At 40.1% G+C, this 23,284-nt stretch overlaps 1 protein-coding gene across 4 annotated transcripts in view; it reads left to right on the top strand.

The window, feature by feature from the left end:
* Window positions 1–23,284, top strand: part of KIF21A (kinesin family member 21A) — a 537,130-nt gene that overhangs the window by 447,634 nt on the left and 66,212 nt on the right. For all 4 annotated transcript variants that reach the window (XM_053716595.1, XM_053716597.1, XM_053716596.1 and 1 more), the window contains one exon: window positions 11,042–11,222. In XM_053716595.1, coding sequence (XP_053572570.1) covers window positions 11,042–11,222 — 181 coding nt within the window. The remainder of the gene's footprint in view (window positions 1–11,041; window positions 11,223–23,284) is intronic.

The following is a 23,284-nucleotide window of genomic DNA, read 5'->3' on the forward strand; positions in this document are numbered from 1 at the left end:
CCATTTTGATGTTTTTTCTTCTTCTGAAGCAGTTTTTGGTAGAAAAGTACTTCAGGCAGCGGTTTCAGTTTGAATCTTCTGCTTATGTTTTTCATTAAACTTTATTTTGGGTGTGGATTATTTTCAGCAGGAATTGGCTGTCTTTATTTTATCCCTCCCTCTCTAGTGACTCTTGTGTGGAAAGATCCACATCTTGGGTAATCATTATCCCATACGTCACTAGCTCATGGACTCTTGCTAATTACATGAAAGAAAACATAATTTATGTAAGAACTTACCTGATAAATTCATTTCTTTCATATTAGCAAGAGTCCTTGAGGCCCGCCCTTTTTTTGTGGTGGTTATGATTTTGTATAAAGCACAATTATTCCAATTCCTTATTTTATATGCTTTCGCACTTTTTTATCACCCCACTTCTTGGCTATTCGTTAAACTGAATTGTGGGTGTGGTGAGGGGTGTATTTATAGGCATTTTGAGGTTTGGGAAACTTTGCCCCTCCTGGTAGGAATGTATATCCCATACGTCACTAGCTCATGGACTCTTGCTAATATGAAAGAAATGAATTTATCAGGTAAGTTCTTACATAAATTATGTTTTTAGGATTTATTTTTATTTTACAGGCAACTTTGTATTTATTTTAACTAGGTAGAATAGTAATTAACTATTTAATAACTACCTAGCTAAAATACTTACAAAATTACCTGTAAAATAAATCCTAACCTAAGTTACAATTAAACCTAACACTACACTATCATTAAATTAATTAAATAAATTAACTACAATTACCTAAAATTAAATTAAATAAACTAAAATATAGTACAAAAAACAACAACACTAAATTACAGAAAATAAAAAAGAATTACAAGAAGTTTAAACTAATTACACCTAATCTAAGCCCCCTAATAAAATAATAAAGCCCCCCAAAATAAAAAAATGCCCTACCCTATTGTAAATTACAAAGTAGGCAATAAAGGTTACCTTTTGGTGGGACCAAAAGGTAACCTTTATTGCTTATTTGAGCTTTTGCTTTCGGATACCGGAGGAGTGGATCCTTACCTTTCATGGGACGGCCTGAGTGAAAGATCAGTCGGCGACAAGAGTGGTGAGATTAACCTGCTTTACTTCAATTTCAGTCTACATGCTGAAACCTGTGTATATTTGAAAAAAATACAACCCCCCCAACATTAAAACCCACCACCCACATACCCCTACTCTAACCCACCCAAACCCCCCTTAAAAAAACCTAACACTAACGCCCTGAAGATCACCCTACCTTGAGCCGTCTTCACCCAACCAGGCCCAAATCATCCAAGTGGCGCAGAAGAGGTCCTCCATCCAGCAGAAGTCTTCATCCAGGCCGCATCTTCAATCTTCATCCATCCGGAGCGCAGCAGAGCCATCTTCCAAGGAGCCAACGCAGAGACATCCTCTTCAACCGACGACTGAACGACTAATGACGGTTCCTTTAAGGGACGTCATCCAAGATGGCATCCCTTGAATTCCGACTGGCTGATAGGATTCTATCAGCCAATCGGAATTAAGGTAGGAAAAATCTGATTGGCTAATTCAATCAGCCAATCAGATTGAAGTTCAATCCGATTGGCTGATCCAATCAGCCAATCGGATTGAGCTTGCATTCTATTGGCTGTTCCGATCACCTTAATTCCGATTGGCTGCACACTACACACTGTGGCTCTATAACTGCATGTTTTTCTGACTATTTAGGCAAGCGGTTGTAGTGCTATTGTGCCCCTGAGCATCTGGATCGTTTCAGATCTAGAAGTGTTGATTCCAGGGAGTGAGTCCGTTTGGCAGGTAGGCACCTCAGCAGAGTAGCTGAGGTGTAAGGGTGTCTGAATTTAATTTTGTTTAACTGCTGGGATACATTTTTCTCTAATGCAGTAAAGAAGTTGGTGTTTAAAATTTAAACGCACAGTAACGTTTTGTTTTTATTTTTTCTGTCATCAAATTCTTTGAGAGTAATTTGATTATCTTTTGTCTCTTTCTTTGAGCATATATTTCTCATATAGTAAAAAGGGTTACCTTTGTAAACTCTTAAAGAGACAGTAACGTTTTGTATTAAAAAAAAAAAAAAAGATTTTTATTACATTGTTTTTTTCTTATTGTGTTTTAGTATGGACATAGGAGCCGTGCAAAATGTTACTTGCTTCATGTGTTTGGATGCAAATGTGGAACCACCAATCCCTTTCTGTCCTTCATGTATTGAGAGGGCTTTAAGTTATAGGGAAAATATTTTTCATGAGCAAAATTTTTCAAAAGCGGATGCTTCTCAGGAGTCTAATGACGAGATTCAGAGTATGCTGCAGCTTTCTTCCCAAACGTCCCAAAATTTAACGCCCGCACAAGCTGTGCCCTGTACTTCTGCTCTAGCGCCTGCTGGAGTTACCTTAAAAGACATAGCTGCGCTTATGTCTTCCATAATTATTCCCGTTCTAGTACAGGAACAGGGGCAGGGTTTTTATTCAAATCTGTTTGTAGTTCCCAAAAAGGAGGGAACCTTCAGACCTATCTTAGACCTTAAGAGTCTAAACAAGTTTCTCATTCAAGATGGAAACTATTCGTTCCATTCTTCCATTGATCCAGGAGGGTCAGTTTATGATGACAGTGGACTTAAATGATGCATATCTACATGTTCCTATCCACAGAGATCATCACAAGTTCCTAAGGTTTGCCTTTCTGGAAAAACACTTACAGTTCGTGGCTCTTCCTTTCGGTCTGGCCACGGCACCCAGAATTTTCACAAATGTTCTGGGGTCTCTGCTGGCGGTTCTAAGACCGCGGGGCATTGCGGTGGTGCCTTATCTGGACGATATTCTAATCCAGACGCCATCTTGTCAACAAGCAAGGTCTCATACCGACATTGTGCTATCCTTCCTGAGAACTCACGGGTGGAAGATAAATCTGTTGGCTTCGGCCCAGTTTATCAGATTCCAGTTGGACAACATCACGTCAGTGGCTTACATCAATCATCCGGGAGGAACGAGGAGTTCCTTAGCGATGACCGAGGTAGCCAAGATAATCCGGTGGGCGGAGGCCCACTCTTGCCATCTGTCAGCGATCCACATCCCAGGGGTGGACAACTGGGAGGCGGACTTTCTGAGCAGGCAGACCTTTCATCCGGGAGAGTGGTAACTCCATCCGGAGGTGTTCTCCAACCTGATTCTCAAATGGGGTCGGCTGGAGTTGGATCTCATGGCATCTCGTCAGAATGCCAAGGTCCCCGAGATACGGGTTGAGGTCCAGGGATCCCCAGGTGGAACTGATAGATGCTCTGGCGGTTCCTTGATCCTTCAATCTTGCATACCTATTCCCTCCGTTTGCGCTTCTTCCTCGGGTCATTGCTCGAATCAAGCAAGAGAGGGCACCGGTGATCCTCATTGCACTTGCTTGGCTGCGCAGGATTTGATATGCAGTTCTGGAGGACATGTCATCCCTGCCACCTTGGAGACTTCCGTGGAGGAAGGACCTTGTCAATCAAGGGCCCTTCCTTCACCCAAATCTAGTTTCTCTGAAGCTGACTGCTTGGAGATTGAACGCTTAATCCTATCCAAGCGGGGGGTTTCTGATTCGGTCATAGAGACCATGATTCAGGCTTGTAAGCCTGTAACTAGAAAGATTTACCATAAGATATGGCGTAAATATCTCTGTTGGTGTGAATCCAAGGGCTACTCATGGAGTAGAGTTAGGATTCCCAGAATTTTGTCTTTTCTCCAAGAAGGTTTGGAGAAGGGTTTGTCGACAAGTTCCCTAAAGGGTCAAATCTCTGCCTTATCTATTTTGTTACACAAACGTCTGGCAGATGTCCCAGATGTACAATCATTTTGTCAGGCCTTGGTTAGGATCAGGTCTGTGTTCAAACCAGTTACTCCTCCATGGAGTCTGAATTTAGTTCTCAAAGTTCTTCAAGGGGCTCCGTTTGAGCCTATGAATTCCTTACATATTAAGTTGTTATCTTGGAAAGTTTTATTTCTTGTTGCAATTTCTTCAGCTCGCAGTATCTAAGCTCTCGGCGTTGCAGTACACTTCGCCTTACCTTATTTTACATTCAGATAAGGTAGTTTTACGGACTAAACTAGGTTTTCTGCCTAAGGTTGTTTCAGACAAGAACATTAATAAGGAGATTGTTGTTCCTTCCCTGTGTACTAATCCTTCTTCTCAAAAAGAATGTCTTCTGCACAATTTGGACGTGGTTGGTGCTTGAAAATTTTGCTTACAAGCGACTAAGGACTTTCATAAGTCCTCTTCTTTGTTTGTAATTTTCTCTGGAAAAAACGTAAGGGTCAGAAAGCTACGGAACAACACTTTCCAAGAAAGTAGTTTAATGTCCAAAGAATGCATAGGCTCAAGCCGAAGGAGCCTGTAAAGCCTTCAAAATTAAGACTCCAAGGAGGAGAAATTGATTTAATGACAGGCTTGATACGGACCAAAGCCTGAACAAAACAGTGAATATCAGGAAGCTTAGCAATCTGTCTGTGAAATAAAACAGAAAGAGCAGAGATTTGTCCCTTCAAGGAACTTGCAGACAAACCATCCTGAAGAAACTGTAAAATTCTAGGAATTCTAAAAGGATGCCAGGAGAATTTATGAGAACACCATGAAATATAAGTCATCCAACCTCAATAATAACGAGCCTGTAACATAGTATTAATCACTGAGTCAGAGAAACCTCTATGAATAAGCACTAGGCGTTCAATTTCCATACCTTCAAATTTAAATATTTGAGATCCTGATGGAAAAACGGACCTTGAGACAGAAGGTCTGGTCTTAAAGGAAATGGCCAAGGTTGGCAACTAGACACCCGAACAAGATCCGCATACCAAAACCTGTGAGGCCATGCTGGAGCTACCAGCAACACAAACAATTGTTCCATGATAATCTTGGAGATCACTCTTGGAAGAAGAACAATAGGCGGAAAAATATAAGCAGGTTGGTAACACCAAGGAACTGCTAACGCATCCACCGACTCCACCTGAGGATACCTGGACCTGGACAGGTACCTGGGAAGTTTCTTGTTTAGATGGGAAACCATCAAATCTATTTCTGGAAGACCCCACATCTGAACAATATGAAAAAACACATCTGGATGGAGCGACCACTCCCCCGGATGTAAAGTCTGACGGCTGAGATAATCCGCTTACCAATTGTCTATACTGGGATATGATTCGCAGAAATTGGACAGGAGCTGGATTCCGCCCAAGCAAGTATCCGAGATATTTCTTTCATAGCTTGGGGACTGTGAGTCCCACCCTGATGATTTACATATGCCACAGTTGTGATATTGTCTGTTTGAAAACAAATGAACGGTTCTCTCTTCAACAGAGGCCAAACCTGAAGAGCCCTGAAAATAGCACAGAGTTCTAAAATATTGATTGGTAACCTCGCCTCTTGAGATTTCCAAAACCCTTGTGCTGTCAGAGATCCCCAGACAGCTCCCCAACCTGAAAGACTTGCATCTTTTGTGATCACAGTCCAGGTTGGGCAAACAAGAGGCCCCTTGAACTATACAATGGTGATCTAACCACCAAGTCAGAGAGAGTCGAACATTGGGATTTAAAGATATTAATTGTGATATATTTGTATAATCCCTGCACCATTGATTCAGCATACAAAGCTGGAGAGGTCTCATATGAAAACAAGCAAAGGGGATTGCGTCCGATGCTGCAGTAATGAGACCTAAAACTTCCATGCACATAGCTACTAAAGGGAATGATTGAGACTGAAGGTTCCGACAAGCTGAAAATTTTTTAATAGTCTCTTGTCTGTTAGAGACAGAGTCATGGACACTGAATCTATCTGTAAACCTAAAAAGGTGACCCTTGTCTAAGGAATCAAGGAACTTTTTGGTAAATTGATCCTCCAAACATATCTTTGAAGAAGCAAGACTAGTTGATTTGTGTAAGATTCTGCAGAATGTAAAGACCGAGCTAGTACCAAGATATTGTCCAAAAAAGGAAACACCGCAATACCCCGTTCTTTGATTACAGAGAGTAGGGCACCGAGAACCTTTGAAAAGATTTTTGGAGCTGTCGCTAGGTCAAATGGAAGAGCGAAAAATTGTAATGCTGGTCTAGAAAAGAGAATCTCAGAAACTGATAATGGTCTGGATGAATCGGAATATGAAGATATGCATCCTGTAAGTCTGTCGTGGACATATAATGCCCTTGCTGAACAAAAGGCAGAATAGTCCTTATAGTCACCATTTTGAAAGTTGTCACTCTTACAAAACGATTCAACATTTTCGTATCCAGAACTGGCCTGAATGAATTTTCTTTCTTTGGGACAATGAATAGATTTTAATAAAACCCCAGACCCTGTTCCTGAAACGGAACTGGTATGATTACCCCTGAAAACTCCAGGTGGGAAACACACTTCAGAAAAGCCTGAGCCTTTACTGGATTTGTTGGGATGCATGAGAGAAAAAAATCTTACTCTGAATCCTTTTCGGTACCCTTGAGAGACAATACTCTGAATCCATTGATTTTGGACAGAATTTATCCAAATATCTTTGAAAAACCTTAATCTGCCCCCTACCAGCTGACCTGGAATGAGGGCCGCACCTTCATGCAGACTTGGGGGGCTGGCTTTGGTTTCTTAAATGGTTTGGATTTACTCCAACTTGAAGAAGGTTTCCAATTGGACACAGATTTTTTTGGGGGAAGGATTAGATTTCTGTTCCTTATTTTGTCGAAAGGAATGAAAATGGTTAGAAGCTTTAGATTTGTCCTTAGGTTTTTTATTTTGAGGCAAAAAAACTCCCTTCCCCCCAGTGACAGTTGAAATTATCGAATCCAACTGAGAACCAAATAAATTATTACCTTGGAAAGAAAGAGATAGTTATCTAGATTTAGATACCATGTCAGCATTACAAAGCTCTTCTAGCTAAAATAGCTAAAGACATAGATTTAACATCAATTTTGATGACATCAAAAATGGCATCACAGCTAAAAAAAATTAGCATGTTGAAGCAATGCTAGACAAATCAGGATCCATTTCCTGTTGCGCTAAACTTTCCAACCAAAAAGTTGATGCAGCTGCAACATCAGCCATTTAAATGGCACCCCTGAGAAGATAGCTAGAATATAAATAAGCTTTCCTTAAATAAGATTCAAGTTTCCTATCTAAAGGGTCCTTAAAGGAAGAACTATCTTCTATAGGAATAGTAGTACGTTTGGCAAGAGTAGAAATAGCCCCATCAACTTTGGGGATTTTTTCCCAAAACTCCAAGCTAACTGCTGGCAAAGGATACAATTTTTTAAACCTTGAAGAAGGGATAAACAAAGTACCAGGCCTATTCTACTCCTTAGAAATCATATAAGAAATAGCATCAGGAACTGTAAAAACCTGTGGTGTAACCACAGGAGGTTTATAAACAGAATTTAAATGTTTACCAGTTTTAGTATCAAGAGGACTAGTTTCCTCAGTATCCAATGTAATCAACACCTCTTTTACCAAGGAACGAATATACTCCATTTTAAATAAATAAGTAGATTTGTCAGTGTCAATTTTTGAGGAATGATCTTCTGAATCAGATAGATCCTCATCAAATGAGGATAATTCAATATGTTGTCGGTCATTTGAAATTTCATCAACTTTATGAAGTTTTAAAAGACCTTTTACGTTTATTAGAAGGCGGAATAGCAGACAAAGCCTTCTGAATTGAATCAACAATAAAATCTTTTATATTCACAGGGATATCATGTACATTAGATGTTGAAGGAACAACAGGCATTGTACTATTACTGATGGATACATTCTATGCATGTAAAAGCTTATCATGACAACTATTACCTACCACAGCTGGAGATATAATCTCCACAAATTTACAACAGAGCTGTTATCAGGCAGCAGGGTTCCAACAGTGGTTTCTGAGACAGGATCAGATTGAGACATCTTGAAATGTAAGAGAAAAAACAACATATAAAGCAAAATTATCAATTTGCTTATATGGCAGTTTCAGGAATGGGAAAAATGCAAACAGTATAGCCCTCTGACATAGAAAAAGGCAAGAGGCATATAGGAATGGGGTTTTAAATAATGAAATTATTTGGCGCCAAGTATGATGCACAGCGCAAAATGAAATTTTTTGGCGCTAACAACATCCGGAAATGACACACTCGCATCATTGCAGACGCAACCTTGTGCAAGGAATCTTGGCGTCAACTAAGACACCGGAAATTACGAATTTGCGTCACCGAACGTACCTTTGCGCCAAAAAATTCTCACGCCAAAAATTACACAATAAACATCAGCATTTTGCGCCCTCGCGAGCCTAATTTGCCCGCAAAGATTTAATGAATAAGTCAATTTGAAAAAAGACTATACCACAGGTAAGAAAAATATTTTCCTAAATATGTTTATTTTCCCCAAAAAGTCTGCAAAAGGAAATATACATAAATCTGACTCATGGCAAATATAAGTACAATACATATATTTAGAACTTTATATTAATACATAATACATTTATATTAATACATTTATTAATACATTTATATTAATACAAGTGCCAAACCATAGCTGAGAGTGTCTTTAGTAATGAAAACATACTTACCGAAAGACACCCATCCACATATAACAGATAGCCAAACCAGTACTGAAACAGTTATCAGTAGAGGTAATGGAATATGAGAATATATCGTCGATCTGAAAAGGGAGGTAGGAGATGAATCTCTGCGACCGATAACAGAGAACCTATGAAAAAGATTTCCCGCAAGGAAAACCATAGAATTCAATAGGTGATACTCCCTTCATATCCCTCTGACATTCACTGTACTCTGAGAGGAATCGGGCTTCAAAATGCTGAGAAGTGCATATCAACGTAGAAAATCAAGCACAAACTTACTTTACCACCTCCATAGGAGGCAACGTTTGTAAAACTGAATTGTGGGTGTGGTGAGGGGTGTATTTATAGGCATTTTGAGGTTTGGGAAACTTTGCCCCTCCTGGTAGGATTGTATATCCCATACGTCACTAGCTCATGGACTCTTGCCAATTACATGAAAGAAAGGGTCATTAAAGGTAAAACAGTGTGTGAAAAAATGGTAAAAAAAAAAGGCTTATTCGTATCTTAATAAAATTTCCAAATATCTGCAAAATTACTTACACTTTAGTGTTGCCAAGTGTAACCTCCTCCACCCCACCCCCCTTATCAGTGTCCTACACCAAACCTTTTGGTATCAAATAACTAAGTGTGCAAGTATGGATAATAACTTATGCAAGTAAGTGGGGGGGGGGTTGAGGATGGACAGCAGGTACTGCTATTGTTTGTTGCCAAGAGGCTTGCTCATTTCCATGGGGAAAATGTCACATGCTTTGTGAAAGCTTCAGCATTATACTGTGCACTGCTTTAGTCAGGTGTTATGCAACTCTGCCCCTACTGTGCCCGTGCACAAGTGCATTCTGCTGAAGCTATGGCCTGGATATCACCTTCCATATATGGAAATGCCCAGAGGGGATCTTGCTGCAAACAAAACTATGCCTGAATTAAAGGGGTTAATGGGGGTTAAAACAGAAACCATTTTGCAGGTAAGCTTCGGCTGCATTATATATTTAGAAACTTATGTTAGTTCATACTGTTTTATGTCCCTGTAAGTTAATTTTTTAATGCCAAGATATCAGTTTAAACATTTTTCTTTATTCTGTGTTTATTCCTTTTCCATAATTTTAGCTGTGTTAATTACATATTAAAGAATTAGAACTTCAGTGATTGGTGATGCCCTTTTATGTGTTAAAATATGGTTTGACTAGAATTTCACACACATAAAAAACACTATTTAAACATGATGCGTTTTTTTTTCTTGCCAGAAAAAATGTAAAGTGAAATCTGTTTAAATGTAACTAATGCCGCACATTGGTAGTGTATGTTCTGCTACTGCTAATTGGCTGATAGGTACTTCCTGCTACTTCTCATTGGCTAATATGTTCAAGTGCTCATTGTGCCTGTCAGCCAATGAGCATTAGTAATATGAATCTGTAATCCCATGATTATTTGAAATACATATTCTACTGATACTGGTTTGTTAGACTCTTATCATATGGGTGAAATGTTTTAGAACTTCCCTTTGTAGAATGTTTTCTTTAAAATTGGAAGCTAATACATTTTATTCATCGTTTAAATCTCTTGCAAATTGCAAATGTGAAAGTATCTCTGCTTTTCTATATCTATACACTTTGGATATTCATTTTTAAAAAGTTCTGTCTAACAAGAGATACACAGGCACAAACAGGTGATGTTTTGGGGAACTTATTCCTGGTTGGTCTGAGTAAGGGGAATACGTTCCCTGAAACGACATATTATTCAATGTAAAATTTCCAGAGAATGTGGATATCTTTTAATGTTATATATCAAATTGATCCTGTCCCCCTGGTTAATGTTAAGATAATGGTGAGAGTTCCAATCTTAAATAACTCTAATATGAATATAATTTAAATCTCAGCCTTTCTATCACTTAAAGGGACAATCTAGTCTAAAATAAACTTTCATGATTCAGATAGGGCATGTAATTTTAAACAACTTTCCAATTTACTTTTATCACCAATTTTGCTTTGTTCTCTTGCTATTCTTAGTTGAAAGCTAAACCTAGGAGCTTTATATGCTAATTTCTTAGACCTTGAAGGCCGCCTCTTATCTGAATGCATTTTGAGAGTTTTTCACCACTAGAGGGTGTTAGTTCATGTGTGTCATATAGATAACAGTGAGCTCATGCACGTGGAGTTACCTAGGAGTCAGCACTGATTGGCTAAAATGCAAGTCTTTCAAAAGAACTGGAAAAAGGGGGCAGTTTGCAGAGGCATAGATACAAGGTAATCACAGAGGTAAAAAGTGTATTAATATAACTGTGTTTGTTATGCAAAACTAGGGAATAAGTAATAAATGGATCCTCTTTTAAAACAATAAAAATTCTAGTGTAGACTGTCCCTTTAACGCAGTTGAAAGTCATAAGATATGTATCTGGTTTACTTCCTCCCTGTTGGGAATGACTCTGTAACATTTGGAATTCTTCTCTCCCCCCCTTTGTCTAGATCGTACTTGTAAAGTATGGAATCTCGTCACTGGACAAGAAATTATGTCTCTGGGAGGTCATCCCAATAATGTGGTATCTGTGAAGTATTGCAACTACACAAGTCTTGTGTTTACTGTTTCAACATCTTATATTAAGGTGTGGGACATCAGAGACTCTGCTAAATGCATTCGAACACTTACGTAAGTAATATTAAATGACTAAAAATAGAAAATGTCTTATCTTTAGGAGCAGAGCAATATAGAGTAAAATATCAACTTTGAATATTGTTTCTTTAAATGTTTTGCTTATTTGTTTATTTAAGTGGACATTAAGCTCATAATTTAATTTCCCATAAAGTACCAGTGTTATTTAATGCTCCCGCTTGTGAGCTAACTCCACTAGAAGTAAGCTTTTTGCGCGTGTCAGGCAGCGCTCGTATTACAAGTTGAAAGTAAAAAGTTTTTGTTTGTGCGCTAACCAGATGACACGAAGGTAGAAAGTAAGTAACAATTGAGGTTTGGTATTTTTATTTTAAAATAAAATTGCAATCTGAGGCTGAGCTCATGTGTCAAGTAGTGACAAGTCATTACAATTCCATATAAGAAGGAGAATTTAGGCGCAGGAGGATTGAAAGAATATGCTATAATTTGTATGTTGAATGATCGAATGAGAAACGTGCTGCTGTTAACATATACAACTACTATGAGTTTGAGTCTGAGACGGTCAAATACAGAGAGAGACAGATAAGTGACTGACTGAGTGGAGACAGATTACAGAATAGGAGTGACATGGCATGACAAATATATATATAAAAAACAAACAAACAAAAAAAAAAAAAAACAGGACCTTACAGAAATCAATTTTTGCAAGGGCATTTGTTGACAAAAATACACTGAATAAATAAATGAATTAGGAGCCAAAATTATAAAAAAAAATTGTTGTGGCTACCTGAATATGCCTATCCCTAAAATGGGGCACACTATTTATATATATATATATATATATATATATATATATATATACACATACACATACACATACACACAGTATATATAAATATATATATATATATGTATAGTTTTTGATAATGCTTATATTGACTCAGTTAGCCACCTCTAAATAAGAATGTTAAGACACAGCTGAGTTTTCCAATTGTATTGTCCATTACCATGAAGTGCTACATTAATACAATTATGTATAGGACTATTACAACCTCATTATAGTATATAAAACCATTCATTTAGTCTGTGCTAATTGGCTGGGCCGAGACAGCATGTTGTCTACATAATTTTAAGGCAAAGAAAAATTCAATCCCTAACTTAATTTTACTTCATATTATAGATCTATGTCAGAGGTATATTTTTATTTTTACGCAGATTGGAACTCAGCAATAATATACGCTATGGTTACCCTAATGGTATATGATGTTCTTCTAATTCTACCCTACTGAAGACTCATTACTACTAATTTTTGGAGCTGGCTATAGATCTTTACTTTCAGCAATGGTGGCTAACTTGTACATGTTTAGATATTGGCTAGGTCCATAAACTTATAAATACTAATGATCTTTCAATAGCGCACAACACCCTCTTTCCCCATAGAATAAACACTATTTTGGTTTTATAATAATATAGAGTCCTTCATTTCTCCAGTTGTATAATCCATTTATGACATATAGGCCCAAAAGTGACCTTTTCAAACATCATTATTCCTCTCCCTGGTTTTATGAGTGATCTTAGGTCCAAGAGTTGCCTCCTGTGTTTCTTTTGAGGAATTTAAATGAAATGTTTTTTATTATCCACACTCCTCTACACATAACATTAGGAAAAATACATACAATTAGACATGCCAAAACATCATATCTCAAGGTATAACTGTTGTGACACATATTAAACATTTCTATCAAAGTACTTTCCATTTCAGAAGAAGTCTCCAATGTTTGAAGTGTCCTTGAGTCTATATATATGCTTGTGTTGAATACAGATAGAAGATTGGCAACAAGTTCTCTTTCCTGTAGTTAGAGTTTAGACATTATTTTAGACTACTCTTTGGCAGAGTGTTTGCTTTTTAACCTTTAGTTCCCTCAACTGTTTCTCTGCAACACCAACATTATGATAGCTTCAAATGAGAGAACTTGAGTACAGGGGGCATAAAGTTCAAACATTTCCATCAACTTTAACAGCATTGTAATAACAGTAACTAGAGAAAAAACAAAAACAAAGCTCAATTAAGCTAAGTAAAAATATATAAGAAAAACTAAAACATAACTTGCACGTATCCGCTTCGTGGATCTATAACTTGTCATTGTACAGTATATCTTTATCACATCTAAATATTGTCTGCTCATCTAGCTTTATGTCTGTGGTTTATCTTAGGACTACTATCTCCTAGCTTGCTTCCTCAATTGCCCTGTTATTTCCCTCTAGTACCCAGTAGTACCAGACCTTCTGAAATTGAGATTCTGTACCTTGTACCTCTGCAGCTGATTCATACATCAGGTAGACCAGCTTTATCTTAGCTAATGCCTCCGACCACGATGGGACTACTGTTTTCCAGAATCTAGCAATCACTGTTCTAGTTGTGGTGCACAATATTCTGATAAAAGTGTTAATGTATTTATTTAGTCTGGGAATGGATTCATGCAGTAAGGCCTGTGCGGGGGTCAGATAGATCTGTTCTCCTAAAACTATTCTCAGTAAGGAGGACAATTTCCGCCATATTTCATTAACTGTGGGACATTCCCACCACATGTGAAGGTAAGTTCCTGTCACCTTACATCCTCTATAGCAAAATTTGGAGCTTCCTTTTCCCATATGAGCAGTTTTGCTCGGGGTCAGATACCATCTAAACAATGTTTTTAAGATGTTTTCTCTTAAGTCCGCACTAATAAGACCTCTACTAGCTTGGTGAAACATCTCATACCATCTATCCAACTCAAACTCTTTGTCAATATCAGTTTCCCATTTTAACATTAGTGTTGTTTTGGAGTTATTTCTATTCTCCTGAATAGATATATATAAATTGGAGATCGCCCTTTTAGGTCTAGTGTGTGCTGTGCATAGGTGTTCAAGAATAGATTGTTTGCCATGTGTCAGGTATTTAGTCATATATGAGTTTATAGCTGCCGTCACCTGGAGATACAAAAACCAATGAAGTGTAAGGGGTTCAAGTTTCAGTTGGAGCTGGGTGAATGTTAACAGTTTGCCCTGAGAGTATATATCTGCTACCCTGTAAAGCCCTTTATTCTCCCATTTTTGGAGATGATGTTTAAATTCCTCATTGAGGATATATTTCAAGGGCATTATTTTTGAACAAAAAGAAAGATTCTGTCCTACTTTTTGTGACGACGGCCATTGTTGTCTAGAGAGTAGTGTAATTCTGTTCTGATAGATATCCTGTTTTTTATATAGCTCACTGCTCCAAAGAATGCCATCTGGGGTCTCCTGCCCCACCAATTCTGCCTCCAAAGCTGGCCATAACACATCTCTTTGCCTCCTGGTTAACATGGAGTCCTGGGCCAGTCTCGCTGCTCTATAATAATCAAGTAAATTAGGGGCTCCTACCCCCCCTATTTGTCTGTGTTTGTTTAAAATGTGGTGTGGGATTCTCGGATGCTTGTTATTTCGTAAGAAGCTATGGATGTCCCTCTGAAGTTTAGTTATGTCAGCAACATTAATTTTAATTGGGAGCACCCTAAACAGGTATAGGATTCAGGGCAGCGTTGTCATCTTAATTGCAGACAGTCTCCCATACCACGAAAAACCCATTTTCCTCCATTTCCCTAAATCGGACCTAATCAGCTTGAACAAGGGGGTGTAATTGGCTTCATATAATTTCAAGGAGTGTGACATCAGTTTTATTCCTAGGTATTTTAACCCTCCAAGGACCCATCTAAAGTCAAAATTTGCTTCAATCAGTTTGATGGTGTGTTTTGGTATGGACAAAGGGAGTGCCTCGCATTTATCCACATTAATTTTGTAACCGGATATCTGGGAGAACAGGTGTATTGCTTGGTAGATGTATGGCAGCGAATGCAGAGGCCTCGAGACAGTAAGCAACACGTCGTCTGCAAAAAGGGTAATTTCTCCAACATAGGTGTGTCCGGTCCACGGCGTCATCCTTACTTGTGGGATATTCTCTTCCCCAACAGGAAATGGCAAAGAGCCCAGCAAAGCTGGTCACATGATCCCTCCTAGGCTCCGCCTACCCCAGTCATTCTCTTTGCCGTTGTACAGGCAACATCTCCACGGAGATGGCTTAGAGTTTTTTAGTGTTTAACTGTAGTTTTTCATTATTCAATCAAGAGTTTGTTATTTTCAAATAGTGCTGGTACGTACTATTTACTCAGAAACAGAAAAGAGATGAAGAATTCTGTTTGTATGAGGAAAATGATTTTAGCAACCGTAACTAAAATCCATGGCTGTTCCACACAGGACTGTTGAGAGCAATTAACTTCAGTTGGGGGAACAGTTTGCAGTCCCTTGCTGCTTGAGGTATGACACATTCTAACAAGACGATGTAATGCTGGAAGCTGTCATTTTCCCTATGGGATCCGGTAAGCCATGTTTATTACGATTGTAAATAAGGGCTTCACAAGGGCTTATTTAAACTGTAGACTTTTTCTGGGCTAAATCGATTGATTATTAACACATATTTAGCCTTGAGGAATCATTTTATCTGGGTATTTTGATATAATAATATCGGCAGGCACTGTTTTAGACACCTTATTCTTTAGGGGCTTTCCCAAAGCATAGGCAGAGTCTCATTTTCGCGCCGGTGTTGCGCACTTGTTTTTGAGAGGCATGGCATGCAGTCGCATGTGAGAGGAGCTCTGATACTTATAAAAGACTTCTGAAGGCGTCATTTGGTATCGTATTCCCCTTTGGGTTTGGTTGGGTCTCAGCAAAGCAGATACCAGGGACTGTAAAGGGGTTTAAAGCTTAAAACGGCTCCGGTTCCGTTATTTTAAGGGTTAAAGCTTCCAAAATTGGTGTGCAATATTTTCAAGGCTTTAAGACGCTGTGGTGAAAATTTGGTGAATTTTGAACAATTCCTTCATGTTTTTTCGCAATTGCAGTAATAAAGTGTGTTCAGTTTAAAATTTAAAGTGACAGTAACGGTTTTATTTTAAAACGTTTTTTGTACTTTCTGATCAAGTTTATGCCTGTTTAACATGTCTGAACTACCAGATAGACTGTGTTCTGAATGTGGGGAAGCCAGAATTCCTATTCATTTAAATAAATGTGATTTATGTGATAATGACAATGATGCCCAAGATGATTCCTCAAGTGAGGGGAGTAAGCATGGTACTGCATCATTCCCTCCTTCGTCTACACGAGTCTTGCCCACTCAGGAGGCCCCTAGTACATCTAGCGCGCCAATACTCCTTACTATGCAACAATTAACGGCTGTAATGGATAATTCTGTCAAAAACATTTTAGCCAAAATGAACCCTTGTCAGCGTAAGCGTGGCTGCTCTGTTTTAGTTACTGAAGAGCATGACGACGCTGATATTAATATCTCTGAAGGGCCCCTAACCCAATCTGAGGGGGCCAGGGAGGTTTTGTCTGAGGGAGAAATTACTGATTTAGGGAACATTTCTCAGCAGGCTGAATCTGATGTGATTACATTTAAATTTAAATTGGAACATCTCCGCATTTTGCTTAAGGAGGTATTATCCACTCTGGATGATTGTGAAAATTTAGTCATCCCAGAGAAACTATGTAAAATGGACAAGTTCCTAGAGGTGCCGGGGCTCCCAGAAGCTTTTCCTATACCCAAGCGGGTGGCGGACATTGTTAATAAAGAATGGGAAAGGCCCGGTATTCCTTTCGTCCCTCCCCCCATATTTAAAAAATTGTTTCCTATGGTCGACCCCAGAAAGGACTTATGGCAGTCAGTCCCCAAGGTCGAGGGAGCGGTTTCTACTTTAAACAAACGCACCACTATTCCCATAGAGGATAGTTGTGCTTTCAAAGATCCTATGGATAAAAAATTAGAAGGTTTGCTTAAAAAGATGTTTGTTCAGCAGGCTTACCTTCTACAACCCATTTCATGCATTGTCCCTGTCACTACTGCCGCATATTTCTGGTTTGATGAACTGCTTAAGGTGCTCGATAGTGACTCTCCTCCTTATGAGGAGATTATGGACAGAATCAATGCTCTCAAATTGGCTAATTCTTTCACTCTAGACGCCTCTTTGCAATTGGCTAAGTTAGCGGCTAAGAACTCTGGGTTTGCTATTGTGGCGCGCAGAGCGCTTTGGTTGAAATCTTGGTCGGCTGATGCGTCTTCCAAGAACAAGCTACTAAACATTCCTTTCAAGGGGAAAACGCTGTTTGGTCCTGACTTGAAAGAGATTATCTCTGATATCACTGGGGGTAAGGGCCACGCCCTTCCTCAGGATCGGCCCTTCAAGGCAAAAAATAGACCTAATTTTCGTCCCTTTCGTAAAAACGGACCAGCCCAAGGTGCTACGTCCTCTAAGCAAGAGGGTAATACTTCTCAGGCCAAGCCAGCTTGGAGACCAATGCAAGGCTGGAACAAGGGAAAGCAGGCCAAGAAACCTGCCACTGCTACCAAGACAGCATGAAATATTGGCCCCCGATCCGGGACCGGATCTGGTGGGGGGCAGACTCTCTCTCTTCGCTCAGGCTTGGGCAAGAGATGTTCTGGATCCTTGGGCGCTAGAAATAGTCTCCCAGGGTTATCTTCTGGAATTCAAGGGACTTCCCCCAAGGGGGAGGTTCCACAGGTCGCAGTTGTCTTCAGACCACATAAAAAGACAGGCGTTCTTACATTGTGTAGAAGACCTGTTAAAAATGGGAGTGATTCATCCTGTTCCATTAAGAGAACAAGGGATGGGGTTCTACTCCAATCTGTTCATAGTTCCCAAAAAAGAGGGAACGTTCAGACCAATCCTAGATCTCAAGATCTTAAACAAATTTCTCAAGGTCCCATCGTTCAAGATGGAAACCATTCGAACTATCCTTCCTTCCATCCAGGAAGGTCAATTCATGACCACGGTGGATTTAAAGGATGCGTATCTACATATTCCTATCCACAAGGAACATCATCGGTTCCTAAGGTTTGCATTCCTGGACAAACATTACCAGTTCGTGGCGCTTCCTTTCGGATTAGCCACTGCTCCAAGGATTTTCACAAAGGTACTAGGGTCCCTTCTAGCGGTGCTAAGACCAAGGGGCATTGCAGTAGTACCTTACCTGGACGACATTCTGATTCAAGCGTCGTCCCTTCCTCAAGCAAAGGCTCACACGGACATTGTCCTGGCCTTTCTCAGATCTCACGGCTGGAAAGTGAACGTGGAAAAGAGTTCTCTATCCCCGTCAACAAGGGTTCCCTTCTTGGGAACAATTATAGACTCCTTAGAAATGAGGATCTTTCTAACAGAGGCCAGAAAAACAAAGCTTCTGGACTCTTGTCGGATACTTCATTCCGTTCCTCTTCCTTCCATAGCTCAGTGCATGGAAGTGATCGGGTTGATGGTGGCGGCGATGGACATAGTTCCTTTTGCGCGCATTCATCTAAGACCATTACAACTGTGCATGCTCAGTCAGTGGAATGGGGACTATACAGACTTGTCTCCGAAGATACAAGTAAATCAGAGAACCAGAGACTCACTCCGTTGGTGGCTGTCCCTGGACAATCTGTCTCAAGGGATGATGTTCCACAGACCAGAGTGGGTCATTGTCACGACCGACGCCAGTCTGATAGGCTGGGGCGCGGTCTGGGGATCCCTGAAAGCTCAGGGTCTTTGGTCTCGGGAAGAATCTCTTCTACCGATAAATATTCTGGAACTGAGAGCGATATTCAATGCTCTCCAGGCCTGGCCCCAGCTTGCGAGGACCAGGTTCATACGGTTTCAATCAGACAACATGACGACTGTTGCGTACATCAACCATCAGGGGGGAACAAGGAGTTCCCTAGCGATGGAAGAAGTAACCAAAATTATTCTTTGGGCGGAGTCTCACTCCTGCCACCTGTCTGCTATCCACATCCCAGGAGTGGAAAATTGGGAAGCGGATTTTCTGAGTCGGCAGACATTGCATCCGGGGGAGTGGGAACTCCATCCGGAAATCTTTGCCCAAGTCACTCACCTGTGGGGCATTCCAGACATGGATCTGATGGCCTCTCGTCAGAACTTCAAAGTTCCTTGCTACGGGGCCAGATCCAGGGATCCCAAGGCGGCTCTAGTGGATGCACTAGTAGCACCTTGGACCTTCAAACTAGCTTATGTGTTCCCGCCATTTCCTCTCATCCCCAGGCTGATAGCCAGGATCAAGCAGGAGAGGGCGTCGGTGATCTTGATAGCTCCTGCGTGGCCACGCAGGACTTGGTATGCAGATCTGGTGAATATGTCATCGGCTCCACCTTGGAAGCTACCTTTGAGACGAGACCTTCTTGTTCAGGGTCCGTTCGAACATCCGAATCTGGTTTCACTCCAGCTGACTGCTTGGAGATTGAACGCTTGATTTTATCGAAGCGAGGATTCTCAGATTCTGTTATCGATACTCTTGTTCAGGCCAGAAAGCCTGTGACTAGAAAGATTTACCACAAAATTTGGAAAAAATATATCTGTTGGTGTGAATCTAAAGGATTCCCTTGGGACAAGGTTAAGATTCCTAGGATTCTATCCTTCCTTCAAGAAGGATTGGAAAAAGGATTATCTGCAAGTTCCCTGAAGGGACAGATTTCTGCCTTGTCGGTATTACTTCACAAAAAGCTGGCAGCTGTGCCAGATGTTCAAGCCTTTGTTCAGGCTCTGGTTAGAATCAAGCCTGTTTACAAACCTTTGACTCCTCCTTGGAGTCTCAATTTAGTTCTTTCAGTTCTTCAGGGGGTTCCGTTTGAACCCTTACATTCCGTTGATATTAAGTTATTATCTTGGAAAGTTTTGTTTTTAGTTGCGATTTCTTCTGCTAGAAGAGTCTCAGAATTATCTGCTCTGCAGTGTTCTCCTCCTTATCTGGTGTTCCATGCAGATAAGGTGGTTTTACGTACTAAACCTGGTTTTCTTCCAAAAGTTGTTTCTAACAAAAACATTAACCAGGAGATTATCGTACCTTCTCTGTGTCCAAAACCAGTTTCAAAGAAGGAACGTTTGTTGCACAATTTGGATGTTGTTCGCGCTCTAAAATTCTATTTAGATGCTACAAAGGATTTTAGACAAACATCTTCCTTGTTTGTTGTTTATTCAGGTAAAAGGAGAGGTCAAAAAGCAACTTCTACCTCTCTCTCTTTTTGGATTAAAAGCATCATCAGATTGGCTTACGAGACTGCCGGACGGCAGCCTCCCGAAAGAATCACAGCTCATTCCACTAGGGCTGTGGCTTCCACATGGGCCTTCAAGAACGAGGCTTCTGTTGATCAGATATGTAGGGCAGCGACTTGGTCTTCACTGCACACTTTTACCAAATTTTACAAGTTTGATACTTTTGCTTCTTCTGAGGCTATTTTTGGGAGAAAGGTTTTGCAAGCCGTGGTGCCTTCCATTTAGGTGACCTGATTTGCTCCCTCCCTTCATCCGTGTCCTAAAGCTTTGGTATTGGTTCCCACAAGTAAGGATGACGCCGTGGACCGGACACACCTATGTTGGAGAAAACAGAATTTATGTTTACCTGATAAATTTCTTTCTCCAACGGTGTGTCCGGTCCACGGCCCGCCCTGGTTTTTTTAATCAGGTCTGATATTTTATTTTCTTTAACTACAGTCACCACGGTACCATATGGTTTCTCCTATGCAAATATTCCTCCTTAACGTCGGTCGAATGACTGGGGTAGGCGGAGCCTAGGAGGGATCATGTGACCAGCTTTGCTGGGCTCTTTGCCATTTCCTGTTGGGGAAGAGAATATCCCACAAGTAAGGATGACGCCGTGGACCGGACACACCGTTGGAGAAAGAAATTTATCAGGTAAACATAAATTCTGTTTTTGTGATGTATTTTCCCCACTACCAGACCAAATATATCGGGTCAATTACGTATATAAGCAGCCAGTGGCTCAATACAAATAGCGAAGAGCAGAGGTGATAGTGGGCATCCCTGCCTGGTTCCATTAAGTATAGGTATGTTTCTTCTGTTAAGTGTGATCAGTCCACGGGTCATCATTACTTGTGGGATATTAACTGCTCCCCTACAGGAAGTGCAAGAGGATTCACCCAGCAGAGTTGCTATATAGCTCCTCCCCTCTACGTCACCCCCAGTCATTCTCTTGCACCCAACGACTAGATAGGATGTGTGAGAGGACTATGGTGATATATTTAGTTTTTATATCTTCAATCAAAAGTTTGTTATTTTATAATAGCACCGGAGTGTGTTATTCCTTCTCTGGTAGAATTTGAAGAAGAATCTACCTGAGTTTTTCTATGATTTTAGCCGGAGTAGTTAAGATCATATTGCTGTTTCTCGGCCATCTGAGGAGAGGTAAACTTCAGACCAGGGGACAGCAGGCAGATTAATCTGCAAAGAGGTATGTAGCAGTTTATTATTTTCTGACATGGAATTGATGAGAAAATCCTGCCATACCGTTATAATGTAAACTCAGCCTTGAATGCAGTAGATGTAGCTGATATCAGGCTGTCATGTATGTATATTTTACACTTCAGTTTTCTGGGAAATGGTACTTCTCTGGCTTTTAAACTGTATACATAGACTTAACCTATTTTGCAGGGACTTGCAATAGGTTTTAAATGACAATTAATTATTGAGGTAAAACGTTTTTTTGCTGGCATGTAAAAACGTTTTTTTCTCTGAGGTACTGGGTGAAAAAATATTTTGGGCACTTTTTTTCCACTTGGCAATAGTTTTGATTTAAATTAGAGCAGTTCACTGATCCCTCTCACTGTTATGTGTGTGGGGGAGGGGCCATTTTGGTGCTTTCACTACGCATCAGAAAAAAACTCAGTCAGAGGTTCATTTTCTTCCTGCATGATCCGGTTCATCTCTACAGAGTTCAGGGATCTCAAAAGCCTTTTTTGAGGGAAGTAATCATTACAGCAGAGCTGTGCTGATGGTATTGACTGTGATATAAAAAACGTTTATTTGTGTATTTTTTTCTGCTGCCTGGGTTAGTTATCATTTGCTGAGGGGAACAATCCTTTGCTAAAACTGTATATTTTGACAAAGATTGATGCTATAACTTAATTATTTTATCTGTTATAATATTTTTCTGTGCTTCTTAAAGGCACAGTTCGTTTTCATATTATTTGTAAATTACTTTGAAAAGTATTTCCAAGTTGCTGTTTATTTGCTAGTGTGTTAAACATGTCTGATTCAGAGGAATATCTCTGTGCTATATGTGTTAATGCCAAAGTGAAGCCCAATAGAAATTTATGTACTAAATGTATTGATGCTACTTTAAAAAATAGTCAATCTGTACAAATTGAACATATTTCACCAAACAACGAGGGGAGAGTTATGCCGACTAACTCGCCTCACGTGTCAGTACCTGCATCTCCCGCTCAGGAGGTGCGTGATATTGTAGCGCCGAGTGCATCTGGGCGGCCATTACAAATCACATTACAAGATATGGCTACTGTTATGACTGAAGTTTTGGCTAAACTACCAGAACTAAGAGGTAAACGTGATCACTCTGGGATGAGAACAGAGTGCGCTGATAATGCAAGGGCCATGTCTGATACTGCGTCACAGTTTGCAGAACGTGAAGACGGAGAGCTTCATTCTGTGGGTGACGGTTCTGATCCAAATAAACTGGACTCAGACATTTCAAATTTTAAATTTAAGCTTGAGAACCTCCGTGTGTTACTAGGGGAGGTATTAGCGGCTCTGAATGATTGTAACACAGTTGCAATCCCAGAAAAAATGTGTAGGTTGGATAAATATTTTGCGGTACCGACGAGTACTGACGTTTTTCCTATACCTAAGAGACTTACTGACATTGTTACTAAGGAGTGGGATAGACCCGGTGTGCCTTTCTCACCCCCTCCTATATTCAGAAAAATGTTTCCAATAGACGCCGCCACACGGGACTTATGGCAAATGGTCCCTAAGGTGGAGGGAGCAGTTTCTACTTTAGCTAAGCGTACCACTATCCCAGTGGAGGATAGCTGTGCTTTTTCAGATCCAATGGATAAAAAATTAGAGGGTTACCTTAAGAAAATGTTTGTTCAACAAGGGTTTATATTGCAACCTCTTGCATGTATTGCGCCTGTCACGGCTGCAGCAGCATTTTGGTTTGAGTCTCTGGAAGAGACACTTCAATCATCCACACTAGATGACATCACA

The sequence above is a fragment of the Bombina bombina genome, chromosome 6 (genome assembly GCF_027579735.1).
Source record: "Bombina bombina isolate aBomBom1 chromosome 6, aBomBom1.pri, whole genome shotgun sequence".
Classification (NCBI taxonomy): Eukaryota; Metazoa; Chordata; class Amphibia; order Anura; family Bombinatoridae; genus Bombina; species Bombina bombina.